We start from the raw sequence: 22,176 nt of genomic DNA, 5'->3' as shown, positions 1-22,176 counted from the left end.
TCTTCTAGTTTGCAAATGGTGTTAGAAATCTGCCAAACAGTAAATGCTGGCCTAATACCCACAATTGGAAAGAGAATTTCAGACTGTAACTAAAAGATGTTCATCAAATATGTTAAAAAGTATTTGAAAAATATTAGTTTGAAACTATTAATTATTTCCTGTAGGTACTAAAAGAAGTAGAATAGATTTCTGTCACTTGAATAATTTCCATCGTATGAGTCTAAAAAGATCTTTGTACTGGTGCACCAAACAATGAATATGATGCAACCTCAGGGACATAGGAGCTCATGGCACGCACTAGGAAAAAATTAATAGTTTACTTAGCATTATTTGTGGCCTCAAGATATCACAAAATGCTTCAGGGTCAATGCATTAATTTTGAAGATCGCAGGCAAGTGGGGAAGTTAGTTTGCACATGTCAAGGTTTCCCAAACAATGTGATAAATGACTACTCAGCCTGCTTTTGGTGGTGCTGGTTGAGGCATGATTTTGGGTACAGAAATTAGGAGAACACGAAAAGCTCTGAAGAAAGAAGAAATTTTCCAACTCCTTTTCAACTGCTTTTTCTGACTTGGGAAGTGTTAGTATTACTGCAGCTGCCCATTTGAACCCTATTTAATAATCCCATCCCTGCTTGAAGTAGTCCAGCTCGAGCTTCGGAAGAGCTACAGCTTTACAATCTACAAGTATTTGTATTCAGTAATTAGATTTTGAGTTAACTATTCAATAGTTACAGACAAGCAGTCCTATCCATACTTCTAGTATAGAATTCATGTTTGTTTTATTCACTTACGGGTTGTGGGCATCGCTGGATAGGTCAGCATTTATTGCCCATCCCTGATTGCCCTTGAGAAGGTGGTGGTGAGCTACCTTCTTAAACCGCTGCAGTCCATGTGGTGTAGGTACACCCACAGTGCTGTTAGGGAGGGAGTTCCAGGCGTTTAACCCAGCAACAATGAAGGTACGGTGATATATTTCTAAGTCAGGATGGCGAGTGACTTGGAGGGGAACTTCCAAGTTGTGGTGTTCCATATATCTGCTGTCTTTGTCCTTCTAGATGGGTTTGGAAGATGCTTCCCAAGGAGGCTTGGTGAGTTCCTACAGTGCATCTTGTAGATGGTACACACTGCTGCCACTGTGTGTCGGTGGTGGAGAGAGTGAATGTTTGTAGATGGGGTGTCAATCAAGCGGGCTGCTTTGTCTTGGATGGTGTCAAGCTCCTTGAGTGCTGTGAGAGCTGCACTCATCCAGGGAAGTGGGGAGTATTCCATCACACTCCTGACTTGTGCCTTGTAGATGGTGGACAGGCTTTGGGGAATCAGGAGGTGAGTTACTCGCTACAGGATTCCTAGCCACCTACTCACGCTTGTAGCCACAGTATTTACATGGCTAGTCCAGTTCAGTTTCTGGCCATTGGTAACCCCCCTCAGGATGTTGATAGTGGGGCCTTCAGTGTTATTAATGCCATTGAATATCAAAGGGCGGTGGTTAGATTCTCTCTTATTGGAGATGGTCATTGCCTGCCACTTGTGTGGTGTGAAAGTTACTTGCAACTTGTCAGCCTATGCCTGGATATTGTCCAGGCCTTGCTACATTTGGACGTGGACAGAAAAAGGCCTTCGGCCCATCGAGTCTGCACCAGTCAAACAAGTACCTAACTATTCTAATCCCATATTCCTGCAATAGGCCCATAGCCTTGTATCGCAAGTGCACAGCCAAATACTTCTTAAATGTTATGAGGGTTTCTCTACCACCCTTTAGGGCAGTGAGTTCCAGATTCCCACCATTCTCTGGGTGAAAAAATTCTTCCTTGCATCCCCTCTTAAACCCCCTGCCATTTACCTTAAATCTATGCCCCCTAATTATTGATCCCTACACCAAGGGGAAGAGTACCTTCCTGTCTACCTATCTATGCCCCTCATAATTTTATACACCTCAATCATGTCCCCGCTCAATCTCCTCTTCTCCAGGGAAAATAATCCCAGTCTATCCAATCTCTCCTCATAACTAAAACGCTCCAGCCCAGGTAACACCCTGATAAATCTCCTCTGTGGTCTCTCTAGTGCAATCACATCCTTCCGATAATGCGGATTCCATAACTGCACGCAGTACTCTAGCTATGGCCTAACCAGCATTTTATACAGTTCCAGCATAACCTGTCTGCTCTTATATTCTATGCCTCGGCTAATAAAGGCAAGTATCCCATATGCCTTCTTAACCACCTTATCTACTTGTCCCGCTACCTTAATGGATCAGTGGACATGCAGACCAAGGTCCCTCTGATCCTCGGCACTTCCCAGGGTCCTACCATTCATCATGTATTCCCGTACCTTGTTTGTCCTGCCCAAGTGCATTGCCTCACACTTATCCAGATTAAATTCCACATGCCTCTGATCAGCCCACCTGACCAGCCTGTCTATATCCTCCTGTAATCTAAGGCTATCCTCCTCACCATTATACCACCCCACCAATTTTCATGTTATCTGCGAACTTACTGACCAACCCTCCTACATTCTACATTCAAGTCTAAATCCTTCAGTATCTGAGGAATCGTGAATGGTGATGAACATTGTGCAATCATCAGTGAACATCCTCACTACTAACCTTACGATGGAAGGAAGGTCATTGATGAAGCAGCTGAAGATGGTTGTGGCTAGGACACGACCCTGAGGAACTCCTGTAGTGATAACCTGGAGCTGAGATGATTCATCTCCAATGACCACAATCATCTTCCTTTGTGATAGGTACGATTCCAACCAGCGGAGAGTTTTCCCCCTGACTCCCATTGACTCCAGTTCTACTTGGATACCTTGATGCCACACTCGGTCAAATGCTGCCTTGAAGTCAAGGACAGTCACTCTCACTTCACCTTGGGAGTTCAGCTCTTTTGTCTGTGTTTGAGCCAAGGCTGTAACAAGGTCAGGAACTGAGTGACCCTGGCAGGACCCAAGTTGAGCATCATTGAGCAGGTTATTGCTAAGCAAGTGCTGCTTGATAGCACTGTTGGTGACTCCTTCCATCACTTTGCTAATGCTGGAGAGTAACCTGATGGGGCGGTAATTGGCTGGGTTGGATTTGTCCTGCTTTTTGTGTACGGGACATACCTGGGCAATTTTCCACATAGCTGGGTAGATGCCAGTTTTGAAGCTGTACTGGAACAACTTGGCTAGGGGCACGCAAGTTTTGGAGCACAAGTCTTCAGTACCATTGCCTGAACATTGTCAGGGCCTATAGCCTTTGCAGTATCCAAAGCCTTCAGCCATTTTTTGATTTAAAAAAAAATTCATTTATGGGATGTGGGCATCGTTGGCTAGGCCAGCATTTATTGCTCATCTCTAATTGCCCTTGAGAAGGTGGTGATGAGCTGCCTCCTTGAACCACTCCAGTCCTTGTGGTGTAGGTACACCCACAGTGCTGTTAGGAAGGGAGTTCCAGGAACTCCCAGGAACCAGTGAAGGAAGGTGATATATTTCAAAGTCAGGATTGTGAGTGGCTTGGAGTGGAACTTCCAGCTGGTGGTGTTCCCATATATCTTCTTCCCTTGACCTTCTGGATGGTAGTGGTCATGGGTTTGGAAGGTGCTGCCTAAGGAGCAATGGTACGCACTGCTGCCAATGGTGAAGGTGGAGTGAATCAAATTGGCTGAAGACTGGCATCTGTGATGCTGGGAATCTCCAGAGGATGCCGCCATGGATCATCCACTCAGCACTTCTGGCTGAAGATTGTTACGAACGCTTAAGCCTTATCTTTTGCACTGGTGCGCTGGGCTCCTCCATCATTGAGGAAGGGGATGTTTGTGGAGCCTCCTCCTCCAGTGAGTTGTTTAATGGTTCACCACTATTCGCGACTGGATGTGGCAGTACTGCAGAACTTAGACCTAATCCGTTGGTTGCAGAATCGCTGAAATCTGTCTATCACTTGCTACTATGTTGATTGACATGTAAGTAGCCCTGTCTTGTAGCTTTACCAGACTGACACTTCGATTTTGGTAAATGCCTCGTGCTGCTCTTGGCTTGCCCTCCTGCACTCTTCTTTGAACCAAGGTTGATCCCCTGGCTTGGTGGTAATGGTAGAGTGGGGACATGCTGGGCCATGAAGATACAAATTGTGGTTGAGTACAATTCTGCTGCTGTTGATGGTTGCTAGATCTGTTGAAAATCTATCCCATTTAGAACAGTGGTAGTGCCACACAACATGATGGAGGGTATCCTCGATGTGGAGATGGGACTTTGTCTCCACAAGGACTGTGAGGTGGTCACTCCTGCCGATACTGTCAAGGACAGATGCATTTGCAGCAGGCAGGTTGGTGAGGGTGATGTTTTTTCGCTCTTGTTGGTTCCCTCACCGTCTGCCACAGACCCAGTCTAGCAGCTATGTCCTTTAGGACTTGGCCAGCTTGGTCAGTAGTGGTGCTACTGAGCCACTGTTGGTGATGGACATTGAAGTCCTTCACCCAAAGTACATTCTGCACCCTTGCCACCCTCAGTACTTCCCCCAAGTGGTGTTCAACATGGAGGAGTCATGATTGATCAGTTGAGGGGGACAGTATGTGGTAAACAGCAGGAGGCTTCCTTGCCTATGCTTACCTGATGCCATGAGACTCCATGGGGGCCAGAGTCGATGTTGAGGACTCTCTGACCAACTGCCTCCTGACTATATACCACACTGCTGCCACCACTGTTGGGCCTGTCCTGCCGGTGGGATAGGACATACCCAGTGATGGTGATGGTGTGTCTGGGACATGACCTGAAAGGTGTGATTCCGTGAGTATGACTTTGTTGGTTGACTAGTCTGTGAGACAACTTTCCCAATTTTGGCCGTAGGCCTTTTTAGCCGATCGATAGAACTGAGTGGCTTGCAAGGCCGTTTCAGTGGGCAATTAAGAGTCAATCACATTGCTGTGTGGCCTGGTGTCACATATAGGCCAGACCTGGTAGGTATGGCAGATTTCCTTCCCTAAAGGACATTGGTGAACCGACAATTGACAATGGTTTTAATTCTAGATTTTTATTGAATCCAGATTTCATGATCTGCTATGGTGGGATTTGATCCTAGGTCCCCAGAGCATTACCCTCGGTCTCTGGTTTACTAGTCCAGCAACAGTACCACTGAGCCAGTGCCTCCGCATAATGAGCATATTGTTTGGGGTTGTCAGCAGGAATTCTCATTGTATATAAATTATTTGCTGTGCTGTCAACCAAAGGCTAGGACATTCGGATTGAATTGAGAGCCACACACTATTATTTTTGTCCAGAGGGCAGATTTCTGCCAAAAGGTTTGATATGGAACTGTTATTTGCAGAAAGCAACAGTTAATGGCCAAATTTATGTGTTAGTAGAAAGCGGCTACTGCATTTGATTTCAATATTATTACACAGACAACTGTTTTATTTTAATAATGTCTGGTTAATTTGATAGGTGTTGGGTTTACTTATTGTAGCATTGAATGCGTTGCTACTGGGAATAGTTGAGATAGGTTACTAGATCTTTTAAGGGAAAAGTGAATAAATATTTGAAATAGTGCAAGATATGGAACTGTGGGATTAGTACATTGCAGTAGAGATGACAGATTTCTAAATTCCATTGACATAAAAGGACATATGGATAGTGTAGGAATAAGGCCTTGAAGTGGATGATCAGCCATGATCATACTAATGTTGGAGCAGGCTCAACGGGCTAAATGGCCTACACCTGTTCCTGTGTTCCTAAAGAACCAACACAAGACAAGGGGGGCCCAATAGACTCTTGCTTTGTACTGTAAACTCCTGATATTTGATTAAAGAACATGAAACAAGGTTAGTTCTGCAGATTTGCTTCCAAACAATTTTTTTTAATGAAAAAAAAATTATCATTGACTTCTGACGGATGATGCGGGTGCCATACATTGAACTGTTATGCTCAATGTTTTTTGCAATCCACCAAAAATTCTTGTGGTGTCTCTTTATGCAAACCAAAAGAAAATTTGTGTCTTCACAGGTTTATGCAGCCAATGGCAACTATACTTGTAAATTCACACAAGTATTCATTGTCTGAAAATTCTTATGGTCATCAAATAGCTTGCAAGTGTTTTACAATTGAAAATATCTTGTACAAGAATGAGTTGGAGGCTGATTCCTCCACTGCACGCTTGTGGTCAGCTCTATAAAACTTGCAGCTGATTTTTGAATATATGTACTTCAGGTGAATAATATAAAACCAAAAAGAAGTTGGAAGTCATAAGTAAACAAGAATTCAGTCATGCTATCAGCATTTTTCTTCATCTATCTATATTCTTGGTATCACTATCTTCTCTCAAGTGGAACTCCTACACTAACATTGATAAAACTACCTCCAAGAACCTCAGTTTGCCTCTATCATGTCAAATCCTTGTTTTCCTCTAAGCAACTTCTAACCCTCTATGAAACAACAGTTCTTTCCAAAGCTTGAATGCTAATCCTGCATCATGGGAGTGTCTTTTTATTATCTGCATCAATACTTTGGATAGTTTGTAAGAAAACCTTTTCTTACGATGGGCGATTTCCCTCTTATCTCTCACATTCAACATCCATTCCACCTTCTACTCCTTCCTCTGTTACAACTCTTGTTACAGTTCTTTATCAATATTTTTACAATTACAGTCCCCTCTTCACTCTTGGCTCTGCAGATGGCAATATACATGCTTGTTCTCCCCAGATCTCCGCTGTATTGTATTGAAGACCAGTCTCACATGATTTCTTCTCATTTTCATCATTATGCCCCTTGGCGACATCATCTGAAAACATAACATCAGGTTCAACTTATATGCTGATGACACCCTCTACCTCAGCACCACCTCTCTCGACCCCTCCACTATTTCACTGCTTCTCTGACGTCAAATACTGGATGAGCAAAAATTTCTTCCAAATAAAGAAGACTGAACCATTGTCTTTAGTCCCTGTCACAAACTTTGTTCTCTAGCCACCGACTCCATCCCTCTCCCTGGCAACTGTCTGAGGCTGAGCCAGACCATTCATAACCTTTGTGTGCTGTATTTGACCTGAGATGAGCTGCTGCCACATATCTTCTTCACCAAGACTTCCACCTCTGTAACATTGTCTGACTCCAACCCTGCATCAGGTCACCTGCTAAAACGCTCATTTCGCCTTTGTTAGCCTCTGGACTTGACTATTCCAATCTTTTCAGGCTGGCCTCCAATATTCTACCTTCCATAAACTTGAGGTAATCCAAATCTCTCCTATTTGTGTCCTAATGTCCACCATATTCTGTTCACCCATCACCCTTGTACTCGCTGTCCTACATTGGTTCCCGATTCAGCAGTGCCTCTATTTTAAATTTTTATCCTTGTTTAAAAATCCCTCCATGGCCTCACCCCACCCTATCTCTAATCTCCTCCAGTCTCACATCTCTCTGAAATATCTGTACACCCCCAATTCTGGCCTCCTGAGCATCCCTGATTTTAATTGCTCTGCCATTGGTGGACTAGGGCCTGAGCTCTCCCTAAACCTCTCTATCTTTCCTCCTTTAATAGGATCCTTAAAACCTGCCTCTTTGACCAAACTTTTGGCCATCTGTCCTAATATCTCCTTGTGTGTCTCAGTGTCAAATTTTGTTTGCTTGTGCTCCTATGAAGCACATTGAGGCATTTTACTAGTTAGAGCTGTTATGTAAATACAAACTATTGATTTTTGTGTATTGCCAGCCCTGAGGTAAACATTAACATCACTCCATCAAAGACAGATTTTAAATTTGACACCAGAATTTAATTACTTGACAAGTGATGAAGCTCCCAAAAATCAATTTCCATGCACTCAAAGCACTGCAGAAATAGTAAAACACAGACAGACAGATTTTCTCAGTGTGAAACTTTTGCAAGGTTTTTTAAAACTAATAAACTAAGATAAAGGATATTAGGCCGAGACACCACCAAGTTTACAAGAGTAAAGGTGAATTAGAAATAAATCAGAAAATAGTGTGGTGGACTTGAATTTCCAGAAATCATTTAACAAGGTGCCACATCAAAGATTACTACACAAAATACATAAGAGCTTATGGAGTAGGGGCTAACATATCAGCATAGATAGAGGATGCTCACAGGAAACAGAGAGTAAGGATAAATGGGTCGTTTTTGGGTTGGCAAGATGTAATGAATGGAGTGCCACGGGGATCAGTGCTGGGGTCTCAGCTATTTACAATCTATATCAATGATTTGGATGAAGGGACCAAACGTATGATTGCCAACTTTGCTGATGACACAAAGATAGATAGGAGAGTGAAGAGAGTGAGTTGTGAAGAGGTCGCAAGGAGTCTGCAAAGGGACATGGGTTAAGTGAGTGGCAAACAATTTTGTAGATGAAATATAATGTGGGAAAATGCGAACTTGTCCACTCGGAAGGAAGAATAGAAAAGCAGTATATAATTTAAATGGAGAGGGATTGCAGAACTCTGGTACAGAGGGATCTGGGTGTCCTAGTACATGAATCACAAAAAGTTAGTATGCAGGTATAGCAAGTGATTAGGAGGGCAAATGGAATGTTGGCATTTATTGCAAGGGGCATGGAATATAAAAGTAGATAAGTTTTGCTAAAGTTGTACAGGGTGTTGGTGGGACCACATCTAGAGTACTGTGTACAGTTTTGGTCTCCTTATTTAAGAAAGGATATAATTGCAGTGGAAAGCTGATTCCTGGGATGGAGGCGTTATCTTATGGTGAAAGGCAGGGCAGTTTGGGCCTGTAACCATTGGAATTTACAAAATTGGGAGGTGATCTTATTGAAACATATAAGATCCTGAGGGGATAAAAACAGAAAATGCTGGAAAAACTCAGCAAGTCTGACAGCATCTGTGGAGAGAGAAACAGAGTTAACGTTTCGAGCCCGTATGACCCTTCTTCAGAGCTCTGAAGAAGGGTCATAAGGACTCGAAACATTAACTCTGTTTCTCTCTCCATAGATGCTGTCAGGCCTGCTGAGTTTTTTCAGCATTTTCTGTTATTATTTCAGATTTCCAGCATCCGCAGTATTTTGCTTTTAAGATCCTGAGGGGACTTTTCAGGGTCAATATTGAAAGGATGTTTCCCTTTGTGGAAGAGACTAGGACTAGGGGACACAGTTTTAAAATAAGGGATCTACTGTCTAAGATGGAGATGAGGTGAAAATTTTTCTCTGGAGTCATTAGTCTGTGGAATTCTCTTCCCCAGAAAGCAGTGGAGGCAGGGTCATTGAATATTTTTAAGGCTGAGTTAGATAGATTCTTGATTGACAAGGGAATGAAAGGGTATAGGGGACAGACAGGAAGGCTTGGGCCACAATTAGATAAGCCATGATCTTATCAAATGGTGGAGCAGGTGCAAGGGGCTGCATGGCTTTATAAGGCTCTGGTCAGACCACATTTAGAATATTGTGAGCAATTTTGGGCTCCGTATCTCAGGAAGGATGTGCTGGCCCTGGAGAGGGTCCAGAAGAGGTTCACGAGAATGATCCCAGGAATGAAAGGCTTAACATATGAGGAACATTTGAAGTCTCTGGGTCGATACTCGATGGAGTTTAGAAGAATGAGGGGGGGATCTGATTGAAACTTACAGAATACTGAAAGGTCTGGATAGAGTGGACGTGGGGAAGATGTTTCCATTAGTAGGAGAGACTAGGACCCGAGGGCACGGCTTTAGAGTAAAGGGAAGACCTTTTAGAACAGAGATGAGGAGAAACTTCTTTAGCCAGATAGTGGTGAATCTATGGAATTCATTGCCACAGAAGGCTGTGGAGGCCAGGTCATTGAGTGTATTTAAGACCGAGATAGATAGGTTCTTGATTGGTAAGGGGATCAAAGGTTACGGGGAGAAGGCGGGAGAATGGGGTTGAGAAACTTATCAGCCATGATTTAATGGCGGAGCAGACTCGATGGGCTGAATGGCCTAATTTCTGCTCCTATGTCTTATGGTCTACTCCTGCTCCTAATGTGCATATGTGTTCATAGTGACTAGGTGACAACACATTGGATTTTACTAATCTGAAAGTTGTTGGAGGAAGTATTCTGTAGGAGATGATTCCTCATTCTTTCTTAGACCTTAGTATTTTGTTCCTCCTTCAACTGTCAGGCCTTAAAACCCAAACATGGTGTCTCCAAATTACTACCTCCAGAGCTACCTCATCCTCTCGTCAACCTTTGTAGTGTCCTACACATCCAGCCATGGCCCTTTATCATGGTTCATTAATCTTAAAAGCCTTTTAAAGGTTGCTGAGCTGTCCTGGTCCTTACTGAGTTTCTCTATGTCTAATAATTGGAAATTGATTTTGGTAGCTTCATCACTAATAGAATTTTGATGTAGCTGTTTGGTTCTAATGGAGTGCTATGAATGTTGGCGAGCTTATCTTGGGATTAGTGATTGGCATTGGGGACTGTACATCAAAAACAGACTGAGCATAGAAACAATGGTGACAAAGTAAACAGAAGGAGAAATAAATGAAATAGGTGGATAAATTTAGAGTCAAAAAAGGCAAAGAAAAAGTGAAGCAGAACAAAGCTAAAACTCAAATATTTATGAAGGATGGATGTATAAATAAAGAAAAATGAAAGAAAGGAATGGATTATTAATAATTAAAGATGATGCTCTTTGGGGGCTCCATGAGCCCATGAGATGTAGGAAAAGAAGTAGGCCATTCGGCCCATCGAGTCTGCTCCGCCATTCAATGAGATCATGGCTGATCTGATATCCCTCAACTCCACTTTCCTGCCTTTTCCACATAACCCTTGATTTCCATACAGGTTAAAAATCTGCCTGTCTCAGCCTTGAACATACTTAACGACCCAGCTTCTACAGCCCTCTGCAGTAAAGAATTCCAAAGAAGAGATTCACTACCCTCTCAGAGAAGAAATTCCTCCTCATCTCTGTCTTAAATGGGTGACCCCTTAGTGTAAGACTATTCCCTCTGGTTCTAGACTCTCCCACAAGGCGAAACAACCTCAGCATCCACCCTGTCAAGCCCCCTAAGAATCTTATATGTTTCAGTAAGGTCGCCACTCATTCTTCCAAACTCCAATGAGTAAAGGCCCAACTCAAGCTCTCCTCATAAAAAAATCCCTCCATACCTGGAATCAACCTAGTGAACCTTCTGTGGACTACCTCCAATGCCAGTACATCTTTCCTTGGGTAAGGGGACCAAAACTATTCACAGAATTCTAGGTGTGGTGCATTGTATGGTTTTAGCAAGATTTCCCTATTTTAACACTCCATTCCCCTTGAAATAAAAGCCAACGTTCCATTTGCCTTCCCTATTACCTGCTGAACTTGTATGCTAACTTTTTGTGATTCATGCATGAGGATCCCCAAACCCCTCTGTTCTGCAGCTTTCTGCAGTCTTTCTCCATTTAAATAATATTCAGCTCCTCTATTCTTCCTGCCAAAGTCCATAACCTCACATTTTCCCACATTATATTCCATCTGCCAAGTTTTTGCCCACTCACTTAACCTGTCTTTATCCCTCTGTAGACTCTTTGTGTCATCCTCACCACTTGCCTTCCCACCTATTTTTGTGTCATCCGCAAACTTGGCAATAGTACACTCACTTCCCTCATCCAAGTCATTAATATATATTGCAAATAATTGTGGCCGCAGCACTGATCATGTGGCACTCCACTAGTTACAGGTTGCCATCCTGAAAATGCCCCCCCTTATCTCAACTCTCTGTCTTCTACTAGTTAGCCAATCCTCCATCCATGCTAACAAACTACACCCAACACCATAGGCTCTTATCTTATTAAGTAGCCTTATGCGCAGTACCTTATTGAGTGCCTTTTGGAAATCCAAATATATTACATCATCTGGTTCCCCTTTATCTATCCTGCTTGTTACCTCCTCAAAGAATTCTAATAAATTTGTCAGGCATGATTCCCCCTTCATGAAGCCATGCTGACTCTGCTTGGTTATATTATGGATTTCTAAATGCTCTGTTATTATATCCTTTATAATTATTATGACACTGCCGATGGTAAGGGCTGAGTTGTTCAAATCCCAGAGAGAAACTTAAAACAACTGTCATTATCCATTTTTGCAATTTGTATGTTTCGAGATGCAGGCTTTGAATTCAGTAGTAATAAGACCACTGAGTCTCAAGAGGTTTTTTATAAAACTAAATTAAATGTTTATTAATATAAGAAAAATTGTAAGCACACACATATGTCTACAAAATTACTACTGTAATAACTACAAAAATCCCCAAATTAATCTGACTTTGAGTTATACCCCCATTAAAGCAACAGTAAAACTCATAAATTTAAAGCACATAAAGCACATTTGTCCATATGAATTCAAAATGAGGTTCCTTGCAGACATAGTTGCAGGTGTACAGGCTGGTTCAATCTTAAATGCCTCTGCCTTACACACACAAACTCCTTCCTGTTTATACCTAGCTTTTCCTTTGAATGTAAATTTCCCATTGGGTTACTAGGTTTTTAATTTTACCTCTTCCAACAATAACACCCTTTGATTCCACCAATTTTATTAGTAAAAAAAACACATTGCTTGGCATCTTTTAGCTAGGTGCAAGATTTCACCCATTCTTTTGAATGCTTTATTTAAAAATGCAAATTGCCCCTTTGACACCTGTGTTTCTAAACTTCCCCATGTTTAGCTAATTACCATTTCAAACCTACTTCTTTCTATACATCAAAACACCCAGACAAATAGGCTTTAATCCAATTAAGACACACATAGACACAGACACCACTAAACTCCATTTTAAAAAAATAATTTCCAATAGCATTATATTCCAATAGCATGAAGATTAATCCCTTCATGACAATAATAGACTCTTAACATTTTCCCACTGAAGGATGTTAAGCTAACTGGCCTATAGTTACCTGTTTTTTGTCTCCCCTTTTGAATAAGGGTGTTACATAGGCAGTTTTCCAGTCCTCTGGGATTTATCCAGAATGTAAGGATTCTCGGAAGATTACCAGTGCATCCATTATCTCTAGTTTCTTTCTCTAATATCCTGGGAAGCAACCCATCAGGTCCAGGGGACTTATCGGCCTTTAGCCCCATTAGTTTCCCTGGTACGTTTCCTCTAGTAATAGTTATTGTATTTATTTTCTCCTCCTGCCCTTTTGTCCCTTGATTATTTAGTATTTTTGGAATGCTAGTGTCTTCTACCGTGAAACTGAGAACTTGTTCAACTCCTCTGCCATTTCCTAGTTTCCCCATTATTATTAGTTCCCCAGCCTCATTCTGTAAGGGGCTTATGTTCACTTTGGCCTCTCTCTTCCTTTTTATATACTTAAAGAAGCTCTTACTGTCCATTTTTATATTACTTGCTAGTTTACCCTCAAAGTTGATCTTCTCCCTCTTTATTGTATTTTTGGCCACCTTTTGGTTTTTAAAACTTTCCCAATCCTCTGGCTTACCACCAATCTTTGCCACATTGTATGTCTTTTCTTTTAATTTGATACTATCCTTAACTTCCTTGGTTAGCCATGGTTGGTTTATCCCCTGCCTAGAATCCTTCTTCCTCACTGGGATATATCTTTGTTGCTCGGCAGTGATGGGGTTGACCTGATGATTGTTGTCAAATTGTAGGATAAACTTTCATCTCAATATGGTCAGAATAGTTTTAAATTAAATTCACTTTCTGACCAAACGATGGACAAAGCTCATAAAATTCAGAGGAGAAACACAAAAGTTGACAGCGGGGAATTGCCTGCAGTTTGGAACACCCCATGAGCATCGTGATGATTTGGGTGGGAAATGCAAACCTTCTTGCTGGTGCAAGAAGGTAAGTTTGTTCTGGTGAAATGGGAATAAAACTTTATCAGGACAGAGCAGGCAGCTTATCCTTCTCTTGGCCAGGGTGCACGTAATTTGAGGGTTCTTGGATGGCGACACAGAAAATTGCCCTGTTCCCTGGTGCTAACATCGTTTACTCATAGAGGCACAAAAATCACCACCCATCACTTGATAATTGTTGAAAATAGGGTGATAATTTTCATTTGATAATAGCAAGTATGAATTTACTCTGTATAATAGCGTATGGTAAAATACTCCTTGTTACCCTTTATCTTTTCACAGAAACTGCAACACAATTGCGTATTTCTCATGGGCTATACAAGCCATCTATTAGCCAACACATTTAACAGTCTGCCTGCATGTAGTAAAAGATCTACCAATCTGAACTGCACACATACAAGGTGTTTCAGCCAGAAAGATGAAGTTAATCCTCTCCCGTGTTATAAATGGATGTCGCCATGGTAAACTGATTGAAGTAGGACGGAATGGCAGTAAAAGCCTCGATATTCCTGGTTGTCTGCTTTATACCCGTACAGGCACAGCTCCACATCTGACTCACGACACACTCGGCCTTATAGAAGGAGTTCCTGAACCTGTGCACCTGACATTATCTACACTGTATGTGCAAGTATAAAACATTTTTTCTTTTGCCCTTGGATTATAATGCAAATATAAGTACTTGGTAAAATGTAGCAGTATTCCTTCTGTTGAATAGAAAGTATTCAAAGACCCACCTTGACCTGGGTTGGATTAATTCAAGTGTGTCCATCAAAAGAAGTTTCTTTGCCTTCAGTTATAGTGTGAGTTGTGGAGCTCTATGTATGTAGTGTGATATCAATTTTCTAATTGCTGTGTGGCAATAAATAAGTACCAGTAGTCCTGTGCCATGCTTCATTGTAACATTGGGTGGGAACACCTGCATTCTTCACTAACTTTGAAAACATTGAAAGTAAGGTGGCAGGTTCTGTCCTTTTCTCTTTATTGTTTATGTTCCTACTTTTCAAACACTTAATCAGTTCCTTTCTAAAGAGTATAGACTGCACCTCAATAGCCACTTGTATTAAAGCATTCCGTGTTCTATTACCTTTCTGTGTGGAAACAATTCTTCAAATCTAGTGATAAGTCTAAATCAATGCTGCTTGCTGATCTTTTAACCTGACGTGAACCTAAGCCGGTGTGAGAGGGAGGTCTTGTACCACTTGTGCATAGGATTGGGACCTAATTGAGTTATTCTGCCAATTCCACGTCGATGTGCACCCAAGACCACTTTATGTTGACATCAATGCGGCATTAAAACTGCAGGAATAATTTTTAAAATAAAAATAGCACAATGCTGATTATTTATTACCCTTTCTTTGTCTGCCAGTTTTGCTCCCCTTCTCTGCCAGTAACGTTTGAATTGTTACTGGCTTATAGGTCACGATCTTCCAGTAACTCACCCAAGTGAGAACGTAGACATTGGTTGTTTGCAGGCTATTCAGCAGTGGAAGCCATTACAGTGGAGCTCAATCCTGACCTTGCCTGACTTTCACACCTTCAGTTGGGCGGTGCTAGTAATTGGAGCCTGCCTAATTTTTCCCTCCTTTACTAGGAGTGTTACTGCCATATTGCCTGATCAGCTAACTCGGTGCAGAGAACAGAATTGAAACTGGGATTTTGTGATTTGTCTGACTACATAGTTTTTGAAGGCATTGTACGAGGGCAAGAAGTGCAGTGACAACTTGCAATTATATTAAAGAAGTGTTTTTCTAATATGTCCAGTGTGGACAGCATGAAGTACAATACATCGTAACTTGCATGATTGGGCTACATTATATTAGTTCTTGGAATGAACTACTTTGTAAATGACCTGCTGTAGGTAGGAAGAAGACTTCTTTTGGAGCAACACTTTCTTGGAGAAGCCCATGGCTGTACGGCCTCAGCTCCTGGATGCATGGATCAATATAATGCTTATGAAATAAATTATTGTAGAATAAAATAGATGATATGCTTCGATTAGCCCTATAGTTGCTATAATCTGTAGTAACATGAATGCATATGAGCTAGGTGCTTTCGTGAGTTAATGAATAAATTATATTTACTGTCTCGTCCACTGATTTAGTGAGTTAGTCTCTCACACACTGTGATTGAAATTGAGAGTTGAAACTGTATTGAGAATGTTGATGCAGTTTGTATGCAAGATCCTTGAAACCAGTAGACAGAGGAGGTCTTCAACTGGTTGGATTCATACCCAGGTCGCAGAGATGTATTTTGACCTGTTACACCACTCAGTTCTTGTTCTTTTATTGAATTTCTGCCATAAAACACGGCTTGATCAGTCACAGGCCATACATTGGCCCTGACAGCTATTTTGCAGTGTTTATAAACTGTGATTTTACCAAGTTTGCATTAACAAGATTGTGGCTTTACCACTGAATATTTGCTTACCAAATATCTTATTGTTGTTTATCTCTGGTATTATTCTGTGCACAAATAGTATTTGTTTATTTTTTCGCCCTCAGCGCTGAGCACCATGAAGTTCTGGAGTCGTATAAAGAAGGCATTGGAAAGTTCATAGGTATTCATTCTATTTTGTGGGCAACATATTGGGAAAAATTTTCCCCCTGTCGGGTGGGTTGTGCGGGGGCGGGCGCAAACCCAATCGGCACCCCCAATTGGGGCTGCGCTGCAGTTTTACATGGGCAGGCCAGTTAAGGCCCGCCCATTGTGATGCTCGCCTGGAAGTGCTGAGCACGCTCTGTGCAGGTGGGGGGGGGAGCCCCTGAGTCATTTTTTGCGCTCTTTTGCGCATGTGCGCGGAAGACCGCAGAAATATCCCTGAGGCACCTCCGTGCCTCAGGGAGTTTAGTTTGTTGTGTAAATTTAAATAAAGGAGAAAAAATCTTTTAAACATGTCCCCTCATGTGACACTGTCACATGAGCTGGGACATGTCAAAGAATTCATTTAAAAATTTTCATCAGATTTTAAAACACTTCATGAAACCTCATCCCGCCTGTGGATGAGTTTTCATGAAAAAAGCGAAGGCCGCCTGGGCTCTTCGCCTGCCGCCAACCTTAAGGTTGGGTGGGCAGCTCATTTAATTGAGTTAATTAGTTTTTAAATGGCCTTAATAGGCCTTTGCTGAACTGACAACCTAAATGATGCGCGGTGATGTCAAGACGCCCGCCCGACGTCACCGCACGTCATTTTACGTGTTGGTGAGCGGGCCCTGCCCCCACTCGCCGACAGGAGAATTCAGCCCATTGTTCCCAGTTTCACATTAGAATATGTTCCAGATCGTCCACGTATTATTTGTACACATCTAGTCTTGTGACAAGTGTATCATTGTATTCAGTGGTAACAAATTCTGTTTTGATGCAGGTAAACCTTGTAGTAAATAGTACTAGTTAGTTACTAATGAATCCCCTTTCATTATATATATATATAAAAAAAAATTACAACAAATTGAAAGTGAACACTGGTAAGAATGTAAGCACCAATGCTGGAAATCGGAAATAGAGAGAAATGAACTCTTGAAACACTGGACCCTCTTCTTCAAATGTGCTTTTTCTGCAAATCCATCTGGCACAGTATTGATTGTTTTAAGTCCCAATAAATATGTATATACCATATCAATTGTATTCTCTTAATTCCTCTAAGTTTCACCCATTTTAATTTTAATATTTATGCTGTTATGACGTAAAACTTTTGTTTTGGATAGAGCTTGGACATCACTAATGCCACTCTACAGATCCCAGTGCACTCATGTGATAGTGTATTTTGGTTACTGGTGGTTTCAGACTTCACTCATTTGATCAATTTGAAAGAAGTTATTTATTTCATTCTGTTTTGTGACAGGTATGCCAGAGTCGGTTCTGTACTGTTCTTTGCATGACCCTGCTAGTCCATGTCCATCAGGATACAACACAAACAAAGTAAGTTAGTCATGAATGTGGCAACAGAATTTAAGGGAAACTTGACTGTTTTTCTTGCTTTGCTTTTAATTCACTTCTTTTCTAAGCTGTCAGCAGTGCTTCTCATTATTACTATAGATTTGACTTGAGATCAGGGTGTTGCTACCTAAATCGTGGAATGTTCAAAGACAACATTCTTTTGTCAGTTATTTAAGAGTCAGAACAATTGGAGTTCCACCATAAATTTACTGCATAGGATGGTTCCTAGCTTGATATTTGCTTTGATATTGAGTGGTTGTGTAGGGACTGTAGCTTGTAAGATTGGTGTCAACACATCTGGGTGAAGGATTTCTCATATTTATGGAGCAGTACCCAAGCATGAATCGTTTCATCAAGAAGAAAGTAGAAAACTGAGGCGGGGTGGGGAGCTGGTGCTGGGAAGAAAGTAGTCACCATTAAATTGGAAATCTGATGTTACTGTAATGAGAAATGTAAAGAAGTTGAAGTCTGCACAATATCATTTTAAATTGTAGTTTTAAAAAGTAACCAGTGGCACCCTGGATTAATTTGTTAATTTTTTAAACATCCTTGTTAGTAGAGTAAAATCCTGTACAAATCCTTTTTTTTTTGGTGGCTTATGAGCTAATGCCTCCACTGTTTCTATCATTCCAACTGAAAAGACTGTATCGGTATGGGGTGGAGGTGGACGAATTGAAATACATTTGTCAAAGTTCATGGCAATGCAACAAGCCTTCAAAGCTGATTGGTACCAAAGCATGGCAGATGGAGAGCCTCTGCCTCCAGGAGCTTCAAGGAAGAGGGTAAAGAAATCAGTGGATCGTACTCTGGGCTTCTTGGATGATTGCCTCAAGGTGCATCAGAATTCAGAGGTAAGAAGACATTACAAGATCATCATCCTTAATGCATCACATCTCTAATGGAGATCTCTTCTCTGCTTTATGTATAACAAGATCAAAAGTGTTTTTATAAGACTTACAAATAGCAAATAGGAAATTTTCTTCACAGTGTAGATTTGAAAACACAGCTTTGATAATTTCTTGTGTACCTTTTCAAAATGAGTGTTTTTAAATAGAGAGAATCCGCATAAGGTGTTCCTGACAACAAATATGTATATAGGAAATGAGGAAAGGGGGCTCCACGTGACCATGACTTGAGTAATTCAGGCCTCCTCTAAACATTCAATAATGTCTTATGTGTTATCCTTCTAATACACAGACTTAGGTGGGGAGGAAAGTCCGTCTAAAAACATGAAAGCCCAATGATGCAGAAGTCCTGGTGATAGTGAAAGTAGGGCCTTGTCAACATTTTCTTCCTTTGTTTCCTGGCCAGCCTTGTCGGCAGGAATCCTGGCACCAGAGAGCCACAGCCAGTGACCCTTAGGGACTGTCCCTGGAGAGCAATAGCAATTGGGCATGGCTATGAGGTTGAGATCAGAACACGGCAGAAGACTCGAGATCAGGACTTGGTGGTGGAGAGGGGGTGCTGGTCACCAATTCCAGCAGTGAAAAGAAGCTACAATTGGCAGAAGGGATGTCAGTTGCTTCCTTGCGGGGCCAAAGGAAGTACTCCTGCTCCTGTGTCCTGGGAAAGTCAGCCAGCTACTGATAAATGTCAATCATGCTCCGAATTTTACTGTGGGAGCCTGATTTAAACATGTTAATGAACTGTCCCATGTCTTCAAACTAGAGCATTCACAAGCCACACAACCTGCTGCTCTTAAAATGGCAGCAGGTGCGTATGCAGCAGGCAGGATGTGTTCCCTAATATTTCGTTTTTCAACCAATATGCCTGTTCTGGTTGAAATAATTTTGTTAAACATTTAATTTGTTTACCTTTTAGTTGTGATGGAGGAGTTGCTATAATCAGAAATGTTGCTTGCTGGTCTTCTGGTTTTTGAGAATATCAGTTCATGGTTGAAGTATGCGAGATGGTGAACATGTGCCACATGATGTCTCTAGGCACATATGTTGTAAAAAGCAACAGTCGATTATATATTTATGAAGCTTTTCTGGGTGTATGACAAAAAAATGAGAGACCTATTGAAAAGGGTATTATACCTTTACTGATATTTGAACACAGGATAACTTTTTTGTAAGGGCAGGAATAATTCAGGATACTAATTAAAAGCCACTTTGTGACATTAGGGTAGGGTTTATAGAGCTGGTGATGCAGGTTTATTGTGTTACGGTAATTTCTTTAAGTTTCTATTTTTGGGTTTGAAATCCATCAGTGTGTTAGTTCTGGACCACGTTGTGTTTGAACACTCATTATAAGTATTAGGCACTCATGGGCCAGATGTGGTAAATGAAAGCTCCTTTTTTGCTCCAAAAGTCTGTCTTGACCCATTTGTTTAGAAAAATATTTCATACTGCACCATGATACCATTTTCTCATTTCTTACACCGATTTTAAGGACATTTGTGTCATCCATGGCAAATAGGAAAATAATTTTTGAAAAACTGATAGATTTACTCTGAGATTGCTCCTGGTTGCATGACACCCAGGCATTGGGAGCTGGCTACCCTAGTACCCTGCATGATAAACAAACACTTAGGTGGTGTCTGCTGCTTTGTAAAACAGATGGGATTAGATTAAACACTAAGATAAAAGCAAAATACTGCAGATGCTGGAAATCTGAAGTTAAAAACAGAAAATGCTGGAAAAACTCAGCAGGTCCTTCTTCAGAGGGTCATACAAACCTGTTAACTCTTTCTCTCTCTCCCGCAGCTGCTATCAGACCTGTTGAATTTTTCCAGCATTTTCTGTTTTTATTTGGGATTAGATTAAAACAGGTTACTCATAACAATGTAACTGTGTACCATAAATGAAACCAGATTGTGCATTTCATTGATTGACTGCTTTTGGTTGGTAACAGCGCACTTTTAAACTTTGACCTGAAACACTCTGCCTACAAGGGTGATGGAAGCAGAGACAATCAATAATTTCAAAAGGAAATTGGATGGGCACTTGAAGGAAATAAACTTACGGGGATGGAGTGGGAGAATGTGACTGAATGGGTTGTTCTAAAGAGAGTTGGCATTGACTCCATTGGCTTGGCCTAATGGCCTCCTCCTGTGTTCTAACATAATAATGACTCAATGACAACATTTTCATTGTAAACTATTACTCTGAAATAACTAATACGTCTCAAACTTTCAGTGAACACATTTTAAATCGAACTGCAATGAGCACTAAAAGCAAAAGGCTTTAAGCTTAAAATGTTTGAAATCTCACCTGATGAGGGACACAAATTGGCACTCGAGGGAGGCAAATGATGTAAATGGAAAAGTAATAAACATTGAAAATGCACAGCAGGCCGTTTAGCATCTGGAAAGGAAAAGGTTAATATTTCGGGCATACCCTTTCACCAAAATACAGGTGCCCATTATATATATATATATATATATATATATTTGTGGAAAAAGGATAAGTGCCAGAAGAACTGCAGTTGTACCCATTCGGCAGCGGTGAAGTTTGAAAATAGATGGGAACAAATGAAACCTCAGGCTTTGAGCTTTTTGCAGCCCTCAAAGAAATCTCCCATCAGTGAACAGAATTTGGCAAAGGTGTGTTGTCTTGGAGTTTTCAGTAAATTGTGACAAGGGCAGGAGGACAAATAGTAATTAGTGCGATGCTGCAGAAGACAATAGCTTGAATAGAGAACATCAGTGTCTTGGCTCAGGTCGAAAATGAAAGTTCAATATGACGGTTAAACTCTAAAAGCGAGCTAGCAAGCAATTGGAAATTTTTTGGGGGAGGAGGGCATTGAATGTCTTAAAATGTTTACCCACAAATGTTTCACGTTGGCATCAAATAAACAACATAGCCACGAGAATAATTATCATTAGGGTTGTTGGAGTACAAAGGGATTGTGTTTCATCCTCAGGAAACATGCAGTTAAAAACCACATTCCTTGAATTGTGATGCCATTCCTATTCCATCAATTTATACAGTAGTGAGCTTTTCTCAGCAATGAAAACCCTTTCTTTCACTGAGAAGAGCATGAAAAGAACCAAAAATATTGATTTTGTTGATGGATTGCGTTTATATAGTGCCTTGAATGTAAAGAACTGTCCTAAGCTGCTTTATGGATGGGCAAAAGTAAATGGATGACAAGCTAGGCAGAGCAACATTAGGAGGGTGACTAAAGGTTTGGTTTCAGAAGTTGATTCTCAGAAGGTTTTTAAAGGTGGAAGAAGACGCGGAGAGGTCTAAGGGAAGAACTTGCAGAAAATTATACCTGGTTAGCTGAAGACTGTGCCACCTGTGATTGAGGAAAGGAAGATAGGATGCACAGAAGACGAGTTGAAAGAACAGTGTGTTTGAGAAGCAATTATAGGGTTAAACAAAATTGCAGAGATAGTGTGAGGCACAGCTATGAAGGGATTTAAGGGCAAGGATATTTATTATGCTACAGGAAACAGGGTAGATCAGCAAGACGATGGTGAGCAGGCCTTGAGCCACATTAGCAGAGCTTCTTCAGCATTGGGATATGCAGCCATCCTCA

General features: G+C 41.3%; 1 protein-coding gene across 1 annotated transcript in view; it reads left to right on the top strand.

Moving 5' to 3' along the window:
• qtrt2 (queuine tRNA-ribosyltransferase accessory subunit 2) overlaps nucleotides 1-22,176 on the top strand; it is a 35,854-nt gene that overhangs the window by 567 nt on the left and 13,111 nt on the right. The window contains exons 2-5 of the mRNA XM_078559924.1: nucleotides 14,038-14,373; nucleotides 16,257-16,312; nucleotides 17,594-17,670; nucleotides 18,330-18,539. Coding sequence (XP_078416050.1) covers nucleotides 14,174-14,373; nucleotides 16,257-16,312; nucleotides 17,594-17,670; nucleotides 18,330-18,539 — 543 coding nt within the window. The 5' untranslated portion in view covers nucleotides 14,038-14,173. The remainder of the gene's footprint in view (nucleotides 1-14,037; nucleotides 14,374-16,256; nucleotides 16,313-17,593; nucleotides 17,671-18,329; nucleotides 18,540-22,176) is intronic.

This window comes from Cetorhinus maximus, chromosome 16 (assembly GCF_964194155.1).
Source record: "Cetorhinus maximus chromosome 16, sCetMax3.hap1.1, whole genome shotgun sequence".
Taxonomy (NCBI): domain Eukaryota; kingdom Metazoa; phylum Chordata; class Chondrichthyes; order Lamniformes; family Cetorhinidae; genus Cetorhinus; species Cetorhinus maximus.
Note: the sequence above shows the minus strand (reverse complement) of the source record. Positions and strands in the feature narration are given on the sequence as shown.